General features: G+C 45.8%; 1 protein-coding gene across 1 annotated transcript in view; it reads left to right on the forward strand.

The window, feature by feature from the left end:
• Positions 1 to 24,456, forward strand: part of WDR36 (WD repeat domain 36) — an 804,166-nt gene that overhangs the window by 578,462 nt on the left and 201,248 nt on the right. The window contains exon 18 of the mRNA XM_069625487.1: positions 13,285 to 13,382. Within this exon, the coding sequence (XP_069481588.1) occupies positions 13,285 to 13,382 (98 nt within the window). The remainder of the gene's footprint in view (positions 1 to 13,284; positions 13,383 to 24,456) is intronic.

Consider the following 24,456-nt stretch of genomic DNA (forward strand, 5'->3'; position numbering starts at 1 on the left):
TTACCAAGACTCACCAGTGGCTGATTCACCAGTTGACAATCAGCCACTCTAATGATATGCTTATAAAGGCAGCTGAGCACTTTGGAATCCAAACCTAGGAGACTCGGCTGGATAAAGATGTGAAACATATATTTGGGGACAGGTAAGCCGCCACCCTCTTAATTCCTATATTTCAGTCTGTCCAAAGAAGGATTCAATTTTCTCTGGAGACCCCAAACCAAACACTGGCAGTCAACCGGTGTGTTGAAAAACGTTTCCGTCCAGCACCATCTGACCCACTTTACATCAGGGGCCAGCTAAAACCGGACTCGCTTGTGGTAACCACAACTAGAAAGAGGGCCTGAACACAGTTGGCCACATCGGAGGCACCCCCCGATAATGAGTAAAAAAAAACTGCACCCCCTGATAAGCAGAGTAAAAAAACTCTTCACTTTGGGGAGAAAAGTGGCCACTTCAGCAGCCTTCCAAACAAGGATTGCAAATACCTCAACACTACTGGCAAGCTACAACTGCCACAAGTGGGACCAGGTGACTACACTAATAGCTTCTGCTCCTGGACCTCTCAAATCGCAACCGGCCCTAGTAGTAGCAGATGGCAAGGTAGTATCCAGCTGCATCTTAAAAAACAACTTGGATGCTGCAGACAATGCGGGCAGGATCATTGCCGAAGATACCATCATCAAACGCCATGCATGGCTGCGCCAGTCTGACTTCAAACATGAAACACAGGCAACACTCCTTAACTTGCCAGTGGAACCCAATGTCTTATTTGGGAAAGCGGTGGAAGATGCATTAAAATCCTCTAATGAGGAGTATGATACCTTGAAATCTCTAGGCCAGCTAATGAACAAACTACCAGGCCAGAGAGGCGGAAGCAATTTACGTTGGTTTTATGGTCAGAACTCACAAAGAGGTTCGGGTTATGGACAAGATCGAGGCTCTTCCTGGGGTAACATCCAGGAACAAGCCTCGCAGGGATTCCAGAGAGGCCAGTGCAGATCTCGTGGCCTGGGGAGGTCCTCCACATCCAGAGGTTGAGCTACACCCCCTAAACAATGTCGAACCGCTCTAGGTCCCCTCCAATGCCTCTCCAGTAGAAGGGCATATTTCACACTTCACCCACGCATGGGAGGCAATCATCACAGACAAGTGGGTACCATCGACTGTGGCGGGAGGTTACTGCGTGGAGCTAATCCAACAACCATCCCCCATGACGAAGGTTAACCACGAAGGAAGAACAACTCATCCTTCTCGAGGAGGTCACAGCGCTGCTACTCAAGGACGCCATAGAGATCATACGAGGTAAGCCAAGGGTATTTATTCAACGGAATTCCTTGTGCTAAAGAAAGATCAAACTATGCGCCCAGTGTTAGACTTGCGCCCTGCAAACACTTCTGTAAAGCCAAAACAATTCTGCATGACAAGGCTACAGGAAGTAATCACTCTGCTAAAACGGGGGGATACATGGCAACACTGGATATGAAAGATGCCTATTTCTCAGTGCACAGAAAACTGTTGCGTTTCAAGATAGCAAACCAGCACTACCAATTCAAGGTGTTGCTTGGAATAGCGTCTGCTCCAAGGGTATTCACCAAGGTACTGATGTTGATGGCAGTGCACCTGCCCAGGGAGGCAATCCCAGTGTACCTCTACCTAAACAACTAGCTTATATCAAGGGAATCACCCCGTCTTTGCAAACAAAACACTCAAAGGACCATGAACCTTCTCTTCCAATTGGGCTTCTGAATAAACGAGAAAAAATCAAGCCTTGTGCCAAGCACAACAAAAAAGTTAATTGGAGCTGTCCTAAACACAGAAGCAGGGTTAGTCTTTCCATTAATGGAAAGAGTTCAGAGCATGCTACGCCAAATACCTATGTATCAAGCCGGTTGCCAGATAAGCATATGCAAAGCAATGCGTTTACTAGGCATGATAGCATTGTGCATTTACCTGGTCCCACACGCAGTTTGCCCATGCGCCCCATGCAGGAGTGGTTGGTGAAACGATGGTCTCTGGCAAGCGGTCAATGGGACGATCTAGTGGTCGTTTCGCCAACAGTAGTAGAAAACCTATGTTGGTGGACAAAGGAGAATCTGTTAAAGGGAAAACGACCGGCAGTGCAAGTGATCGTTACAATAGACGCATCACTCTCCGGGTGGGGAGCACATTACCTTCACCACACAGCACATGGTCTGTGGACTCGCATCACAGCACAGAACCACATAAACCTGCTGGAACTCCTACCACTATTCAAAGCGTTTCAAGCATTCGAAGCTCAGCTAACAAATCAGTTGGTTCAAATCCTAATTGTCAGCACCACTGCAATGTTCAATATCAACAAGCAGGGGGGGCACACTCTCCAAATGTGTCCAAGCTAGCACAGAAAGTATGGAGATGGGCACTCAAACATGGGATGTTCCTATCCTCCCAACATGTTCCAGGGGTACTCAACACTCTAGCAGATTCTCTGAGCAGAGATCCCCTACCAGAAGAACACGAGTGGCAACTAGTCTCAAGTGTCGTAGACCACATCTTTTCGCAGTGGGGTTACCCCATGCTAGACTTGTTTGGTGCAAAAGAAAACAAGCAATACCCAGACTTTGCGTCCATGTTTCCCCAACCAGACTCCAAGGGGAACGCCCTATGGATGAGCTGGTCAGGGAAATTTGCTTATGCTTTTCCACCCACTCTTCTAATGAGCAGACCAGTGACCAAGATTCACAGGGAACAGATGATGCTCATCCCAGTTGCTCCCATGTGGGCGAGACAACCATGGTATCCACATCTGCGCAACTGGCTATGTGCGATCCCATCAACCTCCTGTGCCAGAATAACCTGCTAACCCAACACGAGGGGATAACGGTTCACCCTCAACCTCACTCATTGAACTTGGCATCATGGCTCCTGAAGTCAGTTTGGACATCTAAAACGTCCACAAAGGTATATGGATATCCTCAAGGAGGCACGTAAGCCAAACACCAGACACTGTTATTTCGACAAGTGGAGGAGATTTGTAATCTGGTGCCAGTCTAAACAAACCCCATAGAATGCACTCTATCCCACATTCTAAATTATATGCTCCGCTTGTTAGACTCAGGGTTAATATTCAACTCCATAAGAGCCCACTTGGCGGCTTTATCAGCGTACACCACCTCTCCAAATAAGGTATTGTGGTGGAAAGTTCCAGTCATCAAAGCATTCATGGTGGGAGTACAGAGACTCCACTCTCCAATTTCAAACCCACCGCCAGACTGGGATTTCAATGTAGTACTCGCAAAGCTCAAGGGGGGCCCCCATTTGAGCCTATGCATAAGTCAAGTCTTAAACCACTGACAAACAAAGCTGCCTTATTAGTGGCTATTACTTCCATAAAAGTTAAAGAATTACAAGCATTATCAGATCAAGATCCTTTATCATACACAAGGACAAGTTGGTTTTACGGACACAACCTAGGTTTTCACCGAAGTTCATTTCCAAATTCCACGTAAACCAATCAGTTGAGCTACTGGCCTTCTTCCAGAACCCCACAAGCTCAGCTGTGAAAAAACTCCATACACTGATTTAAGGAGGGCGGTCCTTTATTATGTAAACAAGACCAGACCGCTTAAGAAAACAGACCAACTGTTTTTCTTCATAGCACCAGCCAGAGAAGGAGACAGCATTTCCAAGAATGCCATCTCCAGATGGCTAGTCAGATGCATGCAACTATGCCATTCGTTATCGAGCAACACACTGCCTTTCACACCACCGGCTCACTCCATAAAGGGCATAGGAGCTACTCTGACTTTCATCGCAATTGTCCCTTTAGACGTCATTTGCAAAGCAGGTACATGGAGCTCAGTACACACTTTCACTAAGCACTACTGCATTGACACTCATTCCAAAGCAGATACACAGGTGGGACAAGCGGTTCTAAAACATCTATTTGCTGCTGGACCATCTCACAACCCACCACCATCTCCTAACACTGCTCGCTAATCTATGCATAGCATTTGATTTAAGCAGATTCCAAAAGCCTCAGAAGGGATACATTAATCACTGTAATCGTATTTCTGATGCTTGTATCTGCTTAGTGCACAAATATTCAAGCAGCGCTCTCGAATAAAAGAAAATTGAAAATAAAAAATGTAATCTTTCTGGGAACTGCACCCTGCTGAAGTTGCAAACGGCTTCGACGAAACCATGTCACCGCTTCAAATTTACTCCACTCGCCACTCATAAAGTGAAGAACATAATAGCCTCCCTCAAACCATCCTGATGCCAGGGGGACACCTGTAATCAAAGAGACAGCTAAGCAACTAGTGCCATCTATCACAACATTAATACATTCTTCCTTCAATACATGCATTGTCCCTACTAACCTAAAAGACGCTTGCGTCCTCACACTATTTAAAAAAAAAAAAAAAAAAATAACAGGAAAAAAACAACCTCAACCCACCCATCCCAACTAACTAAAGGCCAATAACAACTGTTCCACTTCGGCTGAAGATACTAGACAGGGCGGTCTACCTACAAATACAGGCTTTCCTTGAAGCCAACAACCTTTTGGTTTTGCGACAGTCCCGTTTTAGAGCTAAACATGGAAGAGCTAAACATGGAACAGAAACCCCCCTTCCAGATCCCTAGAAAAGGCTCTGGAAACCTTAGGATTCAAGCATTCTGTCTCTCACCCTATACACATCAAAGGTATCACCACAATTGCCAGCCAGCCAGTCATCACTGCTAATACCCCCCTCACCTGGACTGATCACCTCATCCAGTTCACTTTCTCTCTCTCCAACCAACAGAAACAGCCCACCATACCCCTCTGCCCCCCCATTCTCCAAAGACCCCAACACACTGGCCCTCACCTTCAACTCCATTCTTAGCAAAGCAGTGGATGACATTGCTCCCCTAGCCGCACGGAAAGCTGAACCCACCAAACACTGCAACTCTTGGTTCTCCCCGGAACTGCTGGAATTACGGACCAAGAAACGGGCAGCCCTATCCACCTGCCAATCCAACCCTTCGGAGTCTGCTGAACAGGCGTTTAATCAACTCTCCAAGGAATAGAAAAAAGCAATCACCCAGGCCAAAGTCAATTCCATTTATTGTAGGATTGCCAGCGCCAAATCTTACACTAAAGAAATATTCACCATTTTCAGGGAACTTCAAACATCTGTCCCCCTCCCACACCCTGTCCTCGGGCCATCTCCAGAGATGAAGCCTAGTGCTCAGGCATTCAAACAGAAATGCTGAACAAGTTTGACACGCTCCACGCTTGAATCCTTGCTAACCAACACACACCCCCCCAACCCTCTCAAATTGCTTCACACCCCTACTCCTATCCTGGAGTACCCCACTTTCCCCCCTCACCACTCTTCTCATTCAGGGACATCATTGAATCAGAGGTGCTATTGCTCATGACGAATATCAACCCCTCCATGTGCAAAGGTGATGTCTGCCCGGCTACCCTCATCAAAGAATGTGCCGACACACTTGCACCTTTCCTCACTGCATTCATTAACGCCTCCTTTGCCTCCGGCTCCGTCCCACCCAGTCTTAAAGAAGCCTGGGTTCATCCCTCCTAAAAAAAAAAAAAAGAAAAAAAATCGACCCAAACAACCCCAACAACTACAGACCTATAACAACTGTCCCCCTCCCTATTAAAAAAAATCTTTGACAAAGCAGCCTACTTACAAGTCCAACACTTCCTTGAATCTAAAAAAGTTCTAGGCTCGCGTCAATCTGTCTTCTGGTCACGAAACCGAAACAGCCCTGCTTGACCTTAAGAACCAAGTCGATGACATCAGAGATGCAGGCAAGCGCGTCTTGCTCCTCCTCGACCTATCAGCCGAATTTGATCTGGTAGATCACAAGCTACTCTGCCTTCACTTCGCAGCTTCAGCACACTCTGCCCCACCGCTTGGATTTCCTCTTCCTCCAAGGTGAGCTATGCGTGTCTTTTCCGACCAAGCATCTGCGAAACCCGCCATCATCCAATGCGGAGTACCCCAAGGATCTTGCATCTCCCCTCACATTATATAACATTTTCACCAGGCCCCTCTTTCTTGACTCGCTCGGCATCATGTACACCAACTATGCCGACGATACTAAAGTCCTCCTCCCCCTGTCCGGTGTTTATGAAGAGGATGCCAAGACCCTTGACACCACATACACCACCTTGCACACCTGGATGGCTGAAAACAGGCTATGCGTCAATGGTGAGAAGACTGAGCTTCTTGTACTAGGATCCACTGACACTCTCAAAAAACTAGACGCGCTATTCCTCCTTCAACCTTGACAACACAGCTATCCCAGTCTCCCAGGCCGTAAAAACACTAGGAGTGTACCTAGATGCCAGCCTATCTATGTTGAGACAAGTTAGCGCCATTGAATCATCAGCAGCCTATTAAACTAAACTTCTCAACCCGGCTAGGCCTTTCCTCACCACCGTTAACTGCCTCACCATCGCTAGAGCCCTAGTCTGCTCCAGATTGGACTACTGTAATGTCCTCCTCATGGGCACCTCTGCAATAAACTTGGACAAACTCCAAACCATCCAAAATAATTCCCTACGTGCCGCCATACGCATTCCCAGAAGGGAACACATCACTGCTGCTAGACAACAGGCCCATTGACTGCCTGTCTGTGAACCTGTCCTCTTCAAGACACTTGCCCTCACACATAAGTGCATCCATCACACTGCTCCGCCCTACCTCTCCACGAGAGTTAACATACCCTCTAGACCCACTAGAACACCCTACCCGAACCTGCTGACTACCTAGAGTCAAATGCACCAAAGGGGGTGGTGTCAGCTTCTCCTTAATCACCACCAGGCAATGGAATACCCTCCCACTTGCCCTCGGACTGGAACCTTCTCACTTGACATTCCGCAAAGCCATCAAAACAAGGTTATTCTCCTAATGTACCTAGCACTGACCTGACTCCTTAACTACCAAGTATATACATATCAACTGCTATAGCACTATGCGACCAGCCACAAACTACATAACCTGTGTCGCTATATTGCCCGTATGTAACACATATCCATGTACCTATTTGCGCACTGATTGGCAAATGTAACTGAGGTTTCATGTACTGTAACTAAGTTCCAATGTAACAGCGCCTCGATGCCCAAGGGCTGCTTGCGCGCTCTACAAATGTAAATAAATAACTTGGTGTGTAAGTGCTTACTTGGATACTTGTGTTTATTGATTTCATTTTACAGCTCTACAGCTCACATTACCCCTCTTAAGATGAGCCTAGCTGCTCAGTCACACTGCCAACTTGTGTAGTACAGGCCTATATTAAAAGGTGGGTTACCTAATGCCGAGAGATCCTTCTCGTGTAGTCCCACACCAGTTGTACTGCACTAATTCTTACTGAACACGTAGCCAGTTCAGTTGGTTGGAACCACTCCCTGCAATGCTCCTTCCCTTTGGGAAAGCCCTCACTGTTTGAGATATATCATTTGGGAGAGCATTCTGTTAGGCCTCATTTTTCTATACTGTGGCCCGGTGGTGATATGTATAGAAGGCCAACCTAGTTTTGTCACAGGGTAACTCTGGGAGCTGTAGCAAAACCAGTACAAGGTAGCAAGACGAGTGGTCTAGGGTAAGTCTCAAGAGGTAATGAGCATGTAAGGGGTTCACAGTGAACACACACAGTGGAACAGTCAAGGAACACGCTTGGACAAACGGGTATATAATAACACACTGAGAAATGACTACTAACAGGTAATACTATTACACAACTCTAATAATAGATACATATACACAAGTCACTGGAGTAGGGCAAAATACATATCAAACCCCCTGAAAAGGAAGGTACAGCTTACTAAAGGTCCACAGAGATCAAATCCTAACTTCAGAAGTCCATCCCTAAAATGTATGGGGCCTTGTGCCCAAAATTCAGCAAAGTTCCATACGGTTTTGTGAACATGTTATAAATGAAGGTAGGGTCTCTGGGGTCCAATGAACACTTCCAAGTGTTAGGGGACAATTTAATCTAACTAACGAGCATGTCCCAAACTTTTGGAGTGCTTGTGTGAACAGTCAATTGCAAAGCCAAAATATTACAAAAGTTTATACAAGTTTTTAAAAACCGTTAAAAGGGTGTTAGGGTTTCAGCTAAGTATCGCTACAATTCACCCCGTTAGGCAAGAATTGATGTAGTAAATCTGGAGGAGACTACACAACCCCTGTCCTCTTGGTATCGGTCAACCCACCTATTTGTATAGGCCTGTAGTACACAAGTTAGTAGAGTAACTGAGCAGGCTTATCTCAAGAGGGGTATATGTGAGCTGTAAAGCTGTAGCAAGGAAATCCACAAATACAAGTACCCAAATAACACTTACCCTCAAGATTTCTGGTAAAATAATTATTTAGTTAATGGTAGTTTTTAAATAAGCATTCTTTAAAAAGTGCAATATCTGTAACAATCAAATATACTTTAAAGTACTTGTTCAGAATTATCACAAAGCTATTCGATTATCTTTAGAGATGCTTCATACACACTTCCTACACCCTGGGGTGACTTCACTAACTAGGACAGTACTTGCATTTATATAGCACTATGGCACTTTATAAATTCGGAAATCTGCAGAAAGGAGAGGTTAAAGGAAGGAAAACGGTTAAACGGGTTCTCAGAGCATGTGAGCAGTTTAAATCTTCCAATTAAGTCTAGATAACAACCTGTTGCAGCAAATATTGGTTTAAAACCAATGTTTCACCTATGAGGAACAGTGAGAATCAAAGTCAAATGGAATAGACGAGTCTACAGGGAGCCAGGACATCCAAAGTCAATTGGAGCAAAGTCTATGGAGCTGAGGCACTTCTTAGATAATCAAAGTCTTGCACAAAGTTCGAGAGTTTGTTGAAGTAAAATCACTGTAGGGTCACAAGCTGTTAGACTTGTAAAAAGGTAGAGCTGAAATCAGCCACTGCAAATCTCAACTGTGAAGAGCAAGCTACGGACACAGAGTTAAATGCCCTAAGTCAGAACAGTACCGTTGGTTAGAAGAAGGGGGTCCAGCTGACTTCTGTCTGGTTGCAGCGATACAGATCCTGGTTTCCTGGGCCTCAGTCGTGGGGACAAGAGGGAGGATGTCTGGGGACTCAGGCAGCAATTCGAAGGTCAGCGGCAGCTACAGGCTCTTTTCGGATCAGTGGCACTTCACGGTTTCAGCGCTCGGTAAACGGCACCACTGCAGATCTTGGATACCTGTTGGGCTTCCTTCAGTCCTTGAGTCCTGCACTCTGATGAGGGGACTCAAGCTCTGGTCGTTCTGCTTCTGCAGGGTCCTGGGGAGACTCCTGGAGCTTTTGGCTGGATCAGACGTTGCACTCGACATCAAATATCTCAACCCATGGCACTCGGTTCTTTCAGCAGCAAAGAAGTACTGCCAATTGGGGAAGGTGTTCCTGCAAAATTCGTCTCGAGGTTAGTTGTTCCCACTAACCCAAGAGAATTCGTCGTTCCTTCCAGAGCTTCTCTTATCGATTAGAAAAAAGAGTTTCAGCACAGCAGCAGGGCTTCACCGGGCAGTTCAACGGTCCTGGAGGATGCAGCAAGCGGTTTCGTCGGGATGTCCTTTCCAGTGGTCAACTATCTCTTCAGTTCCAAAACCCTTGCCTTTTAAGCAGGTTTCTCCCATTCATGCACAGCCTAGCTGTCGTTCAAACAGCAGGGTGGCTGTGGGTGCATTCAGGCGTTCCTAAAGACAAAGGACAAAGGAGTTTCGGGAACCTCTGTCGCTTCCTGCCCTTCCAGGTACACTGGAGCCAGAGGCGGGTTTCAGTCCTGAAGCCCGCCAAAGGCAAAACTAACAAAGAGCTCATACCTGGTTTGGTGCGCAGAGTAAAACCCAAGAAAGACCTCACACAGAGAATGGCAGAAAAGAAAGACTGGGCCATTTTGACAAAATGGTCACCCATGGGTCCTATACTGCAGCTGAGGATTCAGCCTGCAGTAGAAAAGCATAATGGTAGGAAAATTAAATCCACTGCCACCAGCCATTTAAAGTAGTGAGGGTAACATAACAAATGTTACATGAGTAGGTAGGAAAGGGGGCTACTAAGTAACTCCCGGCACTCCACATAAAATGGTGTGTGCTGGGCCTACAAAGAGAAAAGGGAAGTAAAGCCAATTTCACTTTACTATTCTTGGCAACGGTAGTTCACACAAGACAATGTATTTAAACCTTATGAGAAGCCTAAAGGATTTCTCTGTGGCACTGCACTGAAGGTGCTGTCACCATACAAAAGGTATAGATGCTGATGGAGTTTGTCAGACTCCAAAAATAAAGGAAGCACATAATCCAAATCGGAAGATTCCCCAAGTTCCAGCCCTCGACTCGGAACAGTGATATCTGCAGCACGGTTGCCCAAACTCTGAGATGGTCAGATACTGGGTGATCCAGGGGCACTTCGAATGCTCTTCTTCATAGGACTCCGAGCTGATGTCAACAATGGATGTTCCCTCCACTCCAAGGGTCGCAGCTCCTTCAGAGGACTTCTGAAGATCACCTACAAGACGGGGCTCTTCCAGGACAGCAGCAGAAGTTGTTCTCCGGGCCTCCTTCCAAAGGGTGTCCAGTCTCCATGCGGGTCTTGCAGATGGACAGGAGTCTTGGCTCTTTCGGTTTCTTCCAGGACCTCTCTAGACTGGGTGCAGGGGTCGTTGTCGTCTTATCCTAAAAGCCAGTTAAGTGCTGAAACTCCTACTAGCCAACAACAGATCTGGCCCATGAACCCACCAGCAGTGGTCCAAATAGGACCACTCGCTGCACAATTCATGCATACCACTCTGATCCACTGACACCAATTTGTGGATTGGGACCAGACAGTCCCAGCTCACTTCCTGCCAGCAAACAACACACAGCCCTCCAGTAGCCCGCCAAAAGCCTCTGCTTTCCTGGGCACTGGAAGTACATATAAGGATTTTCCTGGCCTCAAAGGCCAGGAAGAAGGGTAAAACACAAGATGGCCAAAGGACAAGCGAACAGTCTCGTGGCATAGCCATGTTTGATCACTATCCACATTTAGTAGCCAAACTCGTTAATGCTAAAATGAAATACACCAACAAATAGCAAAAACTAGCTCCTATCACCAGCTTGTCCCATGAGCATATCTAGAGTAACCACAAAGCCTGTTTGTATAGGACAAAACAAAAAGTGTACCCCATTGTACTGCATTGTAAGATGCATTGTACAATGATAAAAGTTAGCAAAAGTGATAACATGTTACTAACTAAAAGTAGTAACAAGACTTGGGGAAAGCATGTTTTCCAGTACTGACAGCCTGAAGGACATGTCAGTTTCCCCATTAACAGATGAGCAAAAGCCAGTGTAGTTAAGCTTAAGGCTTCACTGCACTCTCAAAAGAGCAGGTCAGAATAAAAAAATGAAAGCATCAAGTTTGGGGGTCCATAGAAATGAAATTAAATGAAAGGAAAGGTGCTTTAAAGAGATCTTTCCTAACACATTCTAGTTTTCTCTCCCCATAGTCTAGTGCTACCGACTTTGTCCGACCATTGTAAGTGAGGTGAAAAAGTATTTGAAGATGTGTGTGCACTGTACTGGTACAATTGAAGAAACGGAGACTGCACACCATGTGATTCTTCACCCCTTGGCTCCAAGACATTTACACATGTTTCAAGTTGCATTGAAAATAGTTTTATCTGACATCTTATGATGATCAACCTTTGTGTTTTAGTAGTGAAGAATGAAAGTCAGCAATTGATGACCTCCACAACATCACAAAGGACACACAGCACTACTTGTACTCCTTGGCCCCTATGCATCCTTCAACACCATTGACAACACCAGGCGACCAAACGTCCTATCCCACAGGAGGAAACTGAGGCAACGTCCACCTCCTTCTTTACTGGCAGGGCACACTTTGTTTTCATGCCCCCTTTTCGATCTGACCCTGCACCCTTCCCCCAGGCAAGTATGTGGTCTTGTAAGGTCCCTCCATGTCTCCGCTCCTCTTCAATTTATATATTGAATCCCTGGATAGTCCCTTCTCAAACACATTGTCCATTCACACAACACAGGTGACACACAAATATATTTCCAAATCTCACCCACCCACCCTCACAACTCCACATCCTCAAACGCTGTCTCTACACCATCACCACCTGCATGGCCTAAAGCTCAACCCTTCCAAAACAGAATATCTCCACATCTGACCCAACCTCCCCGACACGAACCCCAACTTGATCGCTGCATCGAAGAACTTGCTACGAAGTCAAATCCTTTGGCTTCACCATCGAACCCCAGGCTTTCCTTCACACACCACATAGCTGCTGTCACCAAAACATGAATCTAAAACTACACCTCCTACATAACATCAAGCACACACTTCCTCCTGATGACTTGCGACCGGAGTCCAAGCACTGTTCTCTCCAAGCTGGACTAGGGCAATGGTCTCCTCACCAGACTCCTCAGCAGTACCCTTTCCCCGACTGCAAGCCATAGAAAACGCAGCAGTCAGACTCCTACCACCTAATCAAACATTCATACATCACCACAGCTCTCGCCCAGCTCCACTGGCAGCCTGTACCCCAAAGAATTAGCCATCCACCACAACACCCCATCTTACTTTCATGACAAACTCAAACCTGTCACCCACAAGTAAGCTAGTATCTCCTACACATAACACACTGCAAACTAACATGCACACAAAAACGAGCCTTTATTCACTGGGCTCCCAGGGTATGGAACACCCTACCTCTTCACATCTGCATTGCCCCTTCATCACTTTTTTCAGAAAGAGCCTCAAAACATACCTGTTTCCCTGTACATAAAACCCCTCCACCTCCCCCGTTACCACTTGCCTATCCTAATCTTTCTACCCTATCCTGAAACAAATGTTGTAATTTCTGTTTCGCCTTCCTGCTTTTAAAGCTTTGCTCCTAGTAAGGCACTCAGTCTATCTGGGTAGGGCCAGTGATGAACAATCGGTATATAAATAAATCTAGCACAGTGCAAGAATAGATGTCTCTTTATTTTGAATCTTTAAATGAAGAAATACCTTTTTATAACACTTAATACCAGAGACCAGTCTCTAAGCGTGGCACCAGGATTCAAACTTGTCTTGCTGTGCAGGGTTGTGCTTGCAAGACAAATGTGTGGCACCTGAGATATCCTCCTGGACAATCTTTGGGTTGAGCTACCCAAAAATCCCAAAATTCATCAAAAATATTGAGATATTGCTCTGTTACCCTATTTGCATATGTTTTTGTCTATTCACTGATTCATAATATTTATGCCAAAGATTTATTTTTGTATTTGTGTAGGTCAAACGCTTCCCTATTTTCGCTCGTTTCATTACGACCACTGCCTGCAGATTATGAGCCTTGTATGGTGATGCTTCCTGGAACGTGTCCTTTACAAGGTAAACACACTAACTGTAGTATTTTCTTTGTTCAAGCCATAATGGGTGGTTTCGTTTTCTTAATGTAACCGTTCCTTTTCACATATATGTATTCTAACTTGCATTATATACTTGGTTGGGCTAAACAACATCAGTCTTATTCTTTCTGAAAGGCTACCACAAACTAACTTAGAGGAGGAGAAGTCTGTGGTATAACAGTCTTAAGTATTTCCATTGGGTGGTACACCCTGGTCTCAGCCTAGTATGCAACGCACATCTGAAATGCTTATTTTATTATCTCTATAGGTTCAATAGTCTGAGTGATACACCACTCATATCACACCCCTTCTCAAAATATCCCAGGTCACAATGGACCAGGAATCCGGCTGGTTGGTAAAGGTAATATTTATTTATTTAAAATTCTAATCAAACATATGCTATTTAATAGGGAGCAGCAATCACCAATGTGGTGACATTAATAGATAAGGTATGTAAGGCAGTTAAATTCACTTTTAGCAACACAAAATATAAAACATCAGAGAAAAGAACACTTTTGGCTTGTTTGGAAGGATAGTACTTCAGTTAGGATTTCCCCCTGCAATATTCCTCAACTGTTAAGCTCACCTGATATCCCCGGGGGCGTCTGGAAGGCTCTGAGATCTGGAACCCTGGATGCGTAGTTGCCCAGTGATGAATAATGAACCTTAGTTATTTGTAGGGTGAGCTATCCGTCCTTCGTTTCTTGTGCAGGGGCGCTTGACGTTTATTGGTGAGCTGCCAGAGTTGCTTCACTGGTGCAGTACGCCTTCCTTGGGCCCAAGCCTGCTGTGACCCTGAATCTGCTGGTAGGCAGGTAGGTTTGTTTATTGTAAGTCTTTGTTCTGTTTATGGTGGGAATTTGTTAATGTCTTTTTCTTCTTTTCAGGTGTGAAGGTCTGGATGCTGCCTTGCCGGATGGAGAGGCACGTTTTCTAGGTATGAGAGTGCGAAACGCAGCGCCTTTCTTGTCTTTTAAAGCTAACCTGTGTTTTCTTCTTCTCCTCCTCACAGGCCGCAGTTGTTCTGCGAGTGGATGAGAGCGCGATGAAAACCAGGCCCCCGGAATCCGTTAAGGTAAGTATAGCGCTGTGCGGTTGTTTAATATTGAAAGCGAACCTGAATGTCTCTTTTCCTTTGCAGATGTTGCTGTGGTGCTCCGGATGGAAGCGGGGCGTAGCGCGATGGAATTCAGGTAAGACTGATGGAATTCGATGTTTTGGAAGCGTGCGTTGTAATATTTTCCCTTTCTCGTTATTGCAGGTCGCAGTGTTCGAACAGCAGCTGTGGAAGTGCGTCGCCGGAAGTCCTTAAGCTACTACTCACAGGTGAGTGATGTTTCTTCTTCTCCCGGTTTCCACAGATTGCAGCCCAGTTGAGATGCTGAGTGCTGGATGGTGGATGGTGTTTTCTCAGGTAAAACAGAATAATCTTGTTCTTGTAGGATTACAGGAAAAATGCTGAAGACCAGCAGCTGGACACAGTGAGCGTCACGCTGCAGTTTGCAGAATAACACGAAGCGTGTACCGCAGTCAGGGTGTGGTTTATATAGCCCAGGTAAAGTAGTACCAGGGAATGTAGTTCCAGGCCTGCCACACCCAAAACACTAGACCGCATGGCTTGGTTCTTAGAACTAGACTGTGTGGGTGCTTCCATGTCGGATTTAAAGGCCCATGCACATAAATGGGACCTAGTTTGAACAGCCCTTCCTTCCTACATATGAGCCTGGTGCCAAAGTCCCCAGGACTGGCTCCAGGAGCCCTTTGGCAGTGGTTTTAAGGCCCTCAGGGTTCTGGTGGGAGCCTGCTTGTGGCACAACGTGTGCCCCCTCACAGTGGTCATGACATCAACCCACAAATAAGCAATTCTAAACAGATGTGAGGAAGCAGCAAGTAATCAGGAATAAAGCACAGTAAACAGAATTTGAATACAACCTTCCCTCCCCAAACAAGAGAGAAAAAAAATCCTTAAATCTATACAGATCTCTATGGGAGCAACATTGGAAAGATGCTAACAATCATGAGCTAAAGTTTGAACAAAGTAAACACTTTGAATCCAAATGGAAGGTTGAAAATAATTTAAACCAAAAATCACATGTGTAAAACTTTACAGAAATTCGGATTCCCGCCTAAATTTAACCAAACGATTTTTAAGGAAAACAGTTAATATACTGCCGCTGTAGCTATGGGTCTTGGGTGTACTCCAGAGTTGAAATGAAGTCTCTAGCTATTAAATTGAGTGAGTTATGCAATGTTTTTTTTTCAATATTATATTTTATTGGTTTTGTAACATACAAAATGTGGTCCTCACCGGGCCAAGACACAAAGCAAACTAAAACAATACTACCGTACAATGGAATACTCAAGCAAGCAAATCATACAAAGTCACATTAAAGTTGTTGTGCTAGTGTGAAGGATCCCCTACTGCCCTGCACATTCTACGTTCAGGAGTGTCATATCAAGTCTGGTTGCAGAGTTCACACCTCGTCTTCCCATCAGTGCCATATCTTGTCCGCCTTTTCGGGACATCCTCTGGCTTTATACACTCTCCTTTCTATGGCAATGCAAATCTGTACATCAGTGATCCACTGGCTAATTTGCGGCGTCTCTGCAGCACCCCATAGTTGTGCTATATTCCTTTTAGCAATTGCAGTTGTTGTCATGAAGCAGAGCTTTTTATACCTTGACAAGTCTATTTCACTGTCCGCTCCAAGGAGTAGCAATTTCGGGTCACTGGGGATCGTCTTGTGTAGCACTCTAGTAAGGATGTCACAGCATTGCCGCCAATAATCGCAGATGTTTGGGCATTCCCACAGCGTGTGAAAGAAAGTTCCTTGTTCTCTATGGCAGCGTAGGCAGTTGGGTTCCGCGATCTTACCCCAGCGGTATAAGGCTACCCTCGGGTAATAGATTCTATGTAGTATTTTTAGCTGGACCAATCAGTCTGGTCGATATGGCCCCCTCCCGGGGTAACATTAATATCTGAATCCAGTCTTCCGGTAATATCTCCCCAACTTCGGTTTTCCATTTTGTCTTGAGCCGCACCAGCTCCATTGTAGCGAAGGAGGTGATGACGTTGTACATTACTGTGGTGACTTTAGCCTGAATGCAGTCTGTTATTATGTTGCATTCTATTGGCGTGGTATCTGGCATGTCAGCTAGTGTAGGGAGATGCTGCTGGAGTGCGTGTCGGAGCTGTGTGTAATAGTACCTTTCTGTCTCTGGGAGGTTAAAGGATATAGCCAGTTCTTCATAGGATCTGATGGCGCCATTTGTTACAATGTCGCCCACCTTCTCTATACCACACCCCGTCCATACTGGCCATCTCGGTAATTTGACTACCTCGTAGAGGTTTCCATTATTCTATAATGGTTGGATTGGCGTGACTCTGTCTCTGTGATTCTGCCCAGATACAGGGCGTCTGTGCTGCTATGTTTTGGGGGGTCGCTCTGGGCATTGCCTTGTACAGTTCCAGGGAGGGGTGATGCCCGTGCATGTGGCAGTGTTGGGTCTGCGTGCATTGCATCGTTTACTACCGACATCTGACTGGCCCAGTAGTATGTCTCTAGCCTTGGTAGGCCAATCCCACCCTCCCATATTGACCTTTGTAGTGTTCGTAGGGCAATTCTCGGGCGTCCACCCCTCCCCCCCCCAATAAGAGCTTTCTGAGTATATTGTCTATGTTCTGGAATTGTTTCACAGGTATGTGTAGGGGGGCGTTTTTGAGCACATACAGGTAGCGGGGGAGTGTCAGCATTTTGAACAGTGCGGCTCGGCCTAACAGGGTCAAGGGCAGGGTCATCCAGTGCTGCACATCCCCTGTGAATCGCTCCGTAATTGGTTGTAAATTGTTCAGTATGTAATCATCTAGATTCCTCGTGATCTTAATTCCTAGATATTGGAAGTGATCAGGGGCTATTCTGTATGGGCAAGGCTCGGGAACCCCACTACCTAGAGCATTTAGTGCAAATAGCGTGGATTTGGACCAGTTTACTTTCAGGCCGCTAAAAGCACCATATTTCTGGAGTAACTGTGTCACCACCGGGCACGTCGTCTTGGGATCCCTCAAATATAGCACTAGGTCGTCTGCATATAATGAGACTCTGTCTTCCCATTCTGAACCCCCCGGTATGCCACTCCATGTGGGTGCCTCTCTCAGCAACTGGGCCAGTGATTCCATGGCCAGCGCAAAGAGTAGAGCTGATAGTGGGCAGCCTTGTCGGGTCCCTTTTCTCAATGCAAAGGAGCGTGAAGTCCAGCCGTTCACTTGGACTTCAGCCACTGGTGCCTCATATAGCAGTTGGACCCAAGAGAGAAACTGTCCCTGAAACCCCATTTTTCGCATGATAGCCCAGAGAGCCTCCCACCGGATGGAGTCAAACGCCTTTTCAAAATCTATTGCAAGTACACCCAGGGGGATGTGAGTTATGCAATGTTGAATGAGAGGCGTTTTTGGAAAATAAGGGGTGAAAAAGAAAACAAATCAATTTTTACAAGGATAATTATGCTCTACACTAGGGATTTCAGGCTAGGTTATCAGATTAAAACACAGTAAGCTCTAGAGTTGATCTGCAGAACCAACCCTAGCACCCCCGCGCCCGCCCTGGCAGACCCAATCCAATTACCCAGAGAGGGTTAAGTGTTTAGGATTTCACAAGACAAAATTATTTAAAGTTAGCACTAGCGCAAAGAATCAAAGGCAAGGATTCAAGAATGGTTGTGACAATATTACAGTGATAAGGATTCGATGACTTAGAGATTGGGGTGGAACAAAACAAGGCAAGGTATGCTATGATTTTCTATGCTTCCTATTAATACTTGGTCAACTTTAATTTAGGATTTTGGACCATCAAGGGTTTTGGTCATCACACTGATCGGGTCAGCTGGGCAAATCTGGCGTAACAGGGTCAGCTGGGCGGTTCTGGTCACCAGACTGTACTTCTGGTTTACTGGTGACTGGCGATCAGTGGGATGGCGAGTTTGCAGCAAGCATGCTTTTAGTAGTAGCAAGCCAGCTGGATCAGAATGCTTCCCTTGGGTTTTGGGGATTTTTTTTAGAAATTGAGGCCTAGCTGAAAATGGAGTCAGCAATGCATAGGCCTTGGCTTTGTAAGGAAAATCGGGAATCTGGATTAAGTAGGATGAAGAAATCGGGAACAGGACGCCACGTAGAAAATCAGGAAGAAGTCAGGAATCAGTGTGTCTGTGTGTTGTCAGGTTCCCTTATTTATCATGCCAAATGACATCACTAAAGTATATGGCAGGGGCAGGCTTACTGTCCGCACCCATAATGCTAGGATTGAGCAGGAGCACAGTTTACGCCTTGCTTTTCGCTGATTGGATCACAGAAAAGGATGTCATGTTTATGGTGTTACTTTTATCATGTCTAGGAACCTCCCTTAGCTACTGGAACCAAAATCTAACTTTCCCACAAATACATATTTATGCATTTAGAACGTCTGAAAAAATCAGATACACAGGTTACATATTTTGTGGGTCAAATTTCAGTCCAAATCCCAAGTCTGTGGGACCTGGTTTAGCCTTTCTGCTACATTTTGGCAATTTTAACCATGAAAGATTTGGCCTAACATTTCCCAATTTTGTACATAAAATTGTGCATTTACCCCTGGGATGTGTGTACAAATTATGTTTGCAATATCAATACTTTCCACGCAATCAGTCATTCTTTATAACTTCTGTTCCTTATGCAGTACTGAGTCCTACCAAGTCTTCAAATGAATAGCATAAAATTAGATTTAAAACTACCAACTTTCAGATTTTTCCTCATTCTTGTGGCAAAGTTAATGTCTTGAAAGTTCAGTTATAAATAGGCTTTTTAAACACCAAATGTCAATTGATCCATTATTTTTTCTTTTCCAAGTATAAGCAAATGTCAATTCCTTTGACGCAAAATGAGGGGCCTCTCCCTTGACTGAAGTTTCCTGCCCCTTCCACTTGAAAGGTGAGTTTTAGCCTGCTATTGACTTAACCTGGGGCAAAGACGAATGTCTGATGCAACTTGGAAAACCCCATTGTCCTGGGTATTCGAAGCCTCCAAGCTAGCAATTAGCCTTTTCTGTGGCAGCAGTTTGAGTTGACAACCTTTCTCAGGGCTAGCAACTTGCAGTGCTGTTTTTTTTTAGTGTGGCCAATTCAGCCTGGGTTTTAGCTTTGATTTCCTTTTAAATATTTACTTTAAATCTATGAAATTAAAACAGTTTATAGGTGGATTTTTAACGGTAGCAAATCCTTTTACATTTCTTAAATAATCAAGCCTTTACACAATAATATACTTTTAAAAATAGGCAATTTTGCTCTTCATTCAGGTAAAAGCACATTTAACTTCCTTAAATTCGGTTTTCCTCTGCAGCAAATGCACACTTTGGGCAGCTCTATTTCTTCCCTTGAGTGCTGGAGTTGTTTGCAGCATGGATACATGCATCATGCATCTGTTCAGAGTCTTTCTCTGGGCAGCTGATTCTTGATATGATATGATATATGATATGGTATTTGTAACGTGCCTATACACAAGTGTTTCAAGGCGCGACGAGGCAGGGAGGGAGGGAAACAAGGGGAAAACAGACAAACGATCCTACTAGGCCAGGTGTCATTCAGATCGCGCAAGTGCAGAGGTAAGGGGAAAAGGAGGAAGTGCAGGGGGGAGGAGGTGGGGGGGAAGTGCAGTACAAGGTAAGTAGCGTAGAAAATAATAATAAATAATAAATAGAAAGGGCCAGCTGGTGGCAAGTGCGAGGTAAGTGCAGAGCAAGTGCTGGGAAAGGGGCTGTAGGGATACAGTGACAGTCCCACAGTGCAGGGGGAGCCGGGGAGGCAGTGCAAGTGGAGAGTGGCTGGGCCCTGGACCGAGGTTGCTGAGAGTGGCCCAGATGCAGGTTTAGTGCTGAATTCAGTGGGGAGTTAAGCAGGATTAGCAGGGGAGAGGGAGAGAGAAGGCAGAAGCGAAGAGGAAGGTTTTGAGGTGCTTCCGGAACCGGAGATGGTTCTCCTCAAGTTTCAGGGAGGCAGGAAGGCTGTTCCAGAGGGAGGCCCCAGCTGCGGAGAGAGATCTACCCCCAGCTCGTTGCTTCGAGAAGCGGCTGACCATGAGGGAGTTGGAGACGGATGAGCGAAGGGCTCGTGAAGGAAGATATTTAGGAAGAGAGAGTTGGAGGTATTTAGGTCCCAGGCCCCAGAAGGCCTTGTGGACAATGCAGAGGGTTTTGAACTTAATCCTCGCAGCCACTGGGAGCCAGTGAAGAGATTTCAGTCCTGGAGAGATACGGTCCCTGGGCTTGAGGCCAAGGACAAGTCTCGCAGTTCTGTTCTGGATAAGTTGCAGAGGGCGGAGAGTGGAGGCAGGCAGATTAAGATAGAGGCTGTTACAGTAGTCCAGCCTTGAGAGAACCAGGGCTCGAGAGACAGTGAGCTTCTGGGGGAAGGAGAGGAAGGGAAGAATACCTCTGAGGAGGTGCAGCTGGTAGTGTGACTTCTTAGAGACGTCAGATATATGAGGAGAGAAGGAGAGTGTGGAGTCGAAGATGACCCCGAGGTTTTTAGCCTTGCAGGTAGGGGCAGGAAGGGGGCCAAGGGAGGCCAGCCAGAGAGCTGCAGGGAAGGAGGGAGTGGGTGTGCCGATGAGTAGAATCTCAGTCTTACTGGCGTTGAGGCAGAGGTCATTGGCGGCGCACCATTCATGGATAGCAGACAGACAGTCGGAGATGAGGGAAGGAGAGGAGGAGGCTGAGGGTAGCCTGAAAATGAGCTGGGTATCGTCTGCATAGCACTGGAAGTGGGGGCAGAGAGCGGCGATGCGGTGGGCAAGGAGTGCCAGATACTGGTTGAAAAGATACTTGATACTTGTTGCAAAGAAACAGCTGCGTTTCCAGTGGAAAATGAAAACACAGTCCCAGGTTTGCTTTTCCAAAGAGATTTTTGATAGGGGCTGTCATTCAAATGAGGCCTGGTTCCTCTGAGGCTCAAGAATGATCCTGGGCATTGCAGGGACTTTTTGATCTTGGTGGTTCTGGAGGAATTCATGAATTTATCGCCAAACAGCACTTTGAAGGTTGAAAAGATGACATTTTAAAGAGACATTTTGGGTTTACAGCAAAGTAATGCTGCTTCTTTCCTTTGCTCCATCTAAACTGTTGCAGAGCACACTGGCACATTCATGCAGTGAGTACTCTGTTTTACCCCACCTGAAATGGGGTTGGTAGGGTATTGCAGCCCTTTTCTGGTTGTGACCAAACGCAGTTTTGAGATGTTGGTGCGCACAGGGGTCAGCACGGCCATTTTGTGCTGTTTCTTGCACCAATGCATCAAAGTGATGTAGTGTAGCATAGCTGAGTGGGTCAAAATATCCCACAGAGCACTGGAATGAACGTGTGTGATGAAAGACGCAAGTAAAGATAAACTGTTGATGAATGCTTGAACTTAAGAAGGCAAGATATAATACCGTTGACAGAGTGGTCCGTCACTGTTAATGTGCTCAATTGAAGGTTGCTGTAAGTTATCCAGCCAAGAGAAATGAAAGTAGAAGATGTATGAAAACTATCATGGGACGTGAATCGAAGTGTTCCTGCAACGGTTTAAGCCAAACCCATCGCACATTCGAAAGTCTTCAATTTTGGTAAGAAGAGGATCTGAGGGAGACGAAATGTAAACATTGTGACAAAAGGAGGTCTCGGCGTGAAGAGGGAGACCCACGATCAACATTGAGAACGAGAACTTGTGCATGTAAAAATCCTGGTAGGAATGGAACTTTGAAACTTTGTTATGACAGACCCTATGCAGTAAGAAGCATCTGTATTGTACTATTACAGCACACAGCTCCTTATGGGCAGTGTTGCTGGGGACCCTTATGGTCCTCCTTGATATTCTGTCCTATATCCCAGAGTAACTACAGTTCTTAAGGATAAAACGTTATAGTCTGAGAGAGTGGCACACAGCACTTTGTGGACTTCCAAACGGATACTTCATATCACCCTTCTCTCTGCTCCTGTGACTTTTGTCATATAGATAATATCTGAGCTATGGCTGTTGGGAGTGGATGTGTTGGCAGTTGGCAGTGGATGTGTCCTAACAACTATTGTGTGATTATTCTACTGCAGGCTATGCCGATAGCCCTGGTGAAGCAGAATAGTAGCACCTGAGTACTAACCCAGGGAATCCCTTCTTTTTTCTCCATTACTAGCGTGGCTGTTCTTTGTCAGACCTTCTACTGTTCTGGGGAGGAGGCCTGTGTCTGTGTTTTGCCTTTGGCAGGAACCCTTGTATGTCCCTGTGCAGGCCCCAGAGTGTGTGGGCAGGCAGGAAGTGGGGGAGTTTTTCACCCCCTGCCCTTGGTCTGCCATAGTGACTGAATGGGACCAGCTCCCACTGTGGGGGTCTGGCTGTCCTGCCTGGACAGCCAAACAACCCATTTTGTAAACTGCTGAGGAAGATTGCAGAGGAGTGAGTACTAGAACTGTATAAACAGTGAGGCTCCTGGAGTGAAAAGCAAGTCGAAACTGAAGTAACTGAAGAAGACGAACCGAGATGACTAAAGACCCTTTGGAACACTGTGAAGCGACCACTGCTGTCCTGACCCGGTTTTCTTTGCGACACAGGAATTCCCTTTGACTGGTGTGTTCAACCAGTCCACAGACTAACTTTGATTTGAGCCATCTCCCGAGGTCCCGTGAGTTTCCAGAGCTGCGAAACCCCAATACCGGGAGACCTGCTGCCCATTTCAAGTGCATCATTGTGGAAAGGCCGAATCTGTCCAAGTCTTTGCTGATCTCTCAAGGACACTCCAGAGATCCGATCCAACTCGCCCAGACCCCTGCAGTGTGTGACTGTAAGAAGCGAAGAAGATTGACCGGGCGAATCGCCTCCTTTGTTGGTGCTGCACAAAAGGCACCAAAACTGCATAGTGACCAGAGAAGTTGCTGAAAGCAGTGACAGTGGTCCTCCCTCGAGACTGCTGCTGATGGATCCGGTCCATTGTCCTGCCTTTCGTCATCAGACCAAGGAATCCGGAGGTCGGGTCCAGCACGCATACAGGAGAAGCAAAGCCACAACTCCTTCTTCTAACCTAAGGTACTGTGTGGAGAAATGTATTGCTAACCTTGATCTGTGAAGTCCCTGCAGAGCGTTGGAGTGCACCTGGAGGTGCGAGAGTCCCCCCTCCTACTTTAGACTCAAGCTGCTTATTGTGCCCTTTTAGAGAGTTCTTAACAGGATCTCCAACTTTGGCTTTAAACTTGCTACATTGAAAAGACTAGAGACTTGAAAGTATCCACAGGAACATTTCGTATTCTGCTGCTTGTCACATTTTTTAGCACTCTCTGAACTGCCTTTAGTTAGAGTTGCGTTTTTGGACTTAAGACTGGCTGTGCGGAGAAACTGTCTCTAGAACCTTAAGCTTTGCTAGTACAACAATAACCAACTGTTTTCCTTCCCAAAAATCACCATTTTATATGTGTATGCTGACTAAATGCAATTACTGTATTACTTTGTAGGTTTGCGTTATTACTGACATTACGGTAGACCCCTCAGACCACTCTAACAATTGTGCACGTTCAGCAACTACCAACTAAGTGGCCCTTTGAAAGCATATAAAAATATACCTGTGTGTTGGTTTATTGTGCTAAGTATTTAACAGTGACTCTTGTGTAAATATAATCTATATTTTAATATAAATGTATGTATAAGTGTTTCGTTGATGTGCATAACTAACTAGGATCAGTGTACTTGACTACATCTCACATCTTCCTCTTTAGATAAGCCCGACTGCTCTGCCGTGCCACCAAGGTTTCATCGGTAGTATATGATATGGCATTTATAACGCGCCTATACACAAGTGTTTCAAGGCGCGACGAGGCAAGGCAGGGAACCAAAGGGAGGACAGACAGCGATCCTACTAGGCCAGGTGTCATTCAGATCGCTCAAGTGCGTGGGAAGGGGGGGGTAGAAAAGGGACAGTGCAGCACATGGGAATAGATAATAACAATAAGTAACGGTCAGCATGTGGCAAGTGCATGGGTAAGTGCAGACAACGGGTGTCAAGGGCTGGTAGG

This window comes from Ambystoma mexicanum, chromosome 6p, assembly GCF_040938575.1.
Source record: "Ambystoma mexicanum isolate Mex_15411 chromosome 6p, UKY_AmexF1_1, whole genome shotgun sequence".
NCBI classification, from domain to species: Eukaryota; Metazoa; Chordata; class Amphibia; order Caudata; family Ambystomatidae; genus Ambystoma; species Ambystoma mexicanum.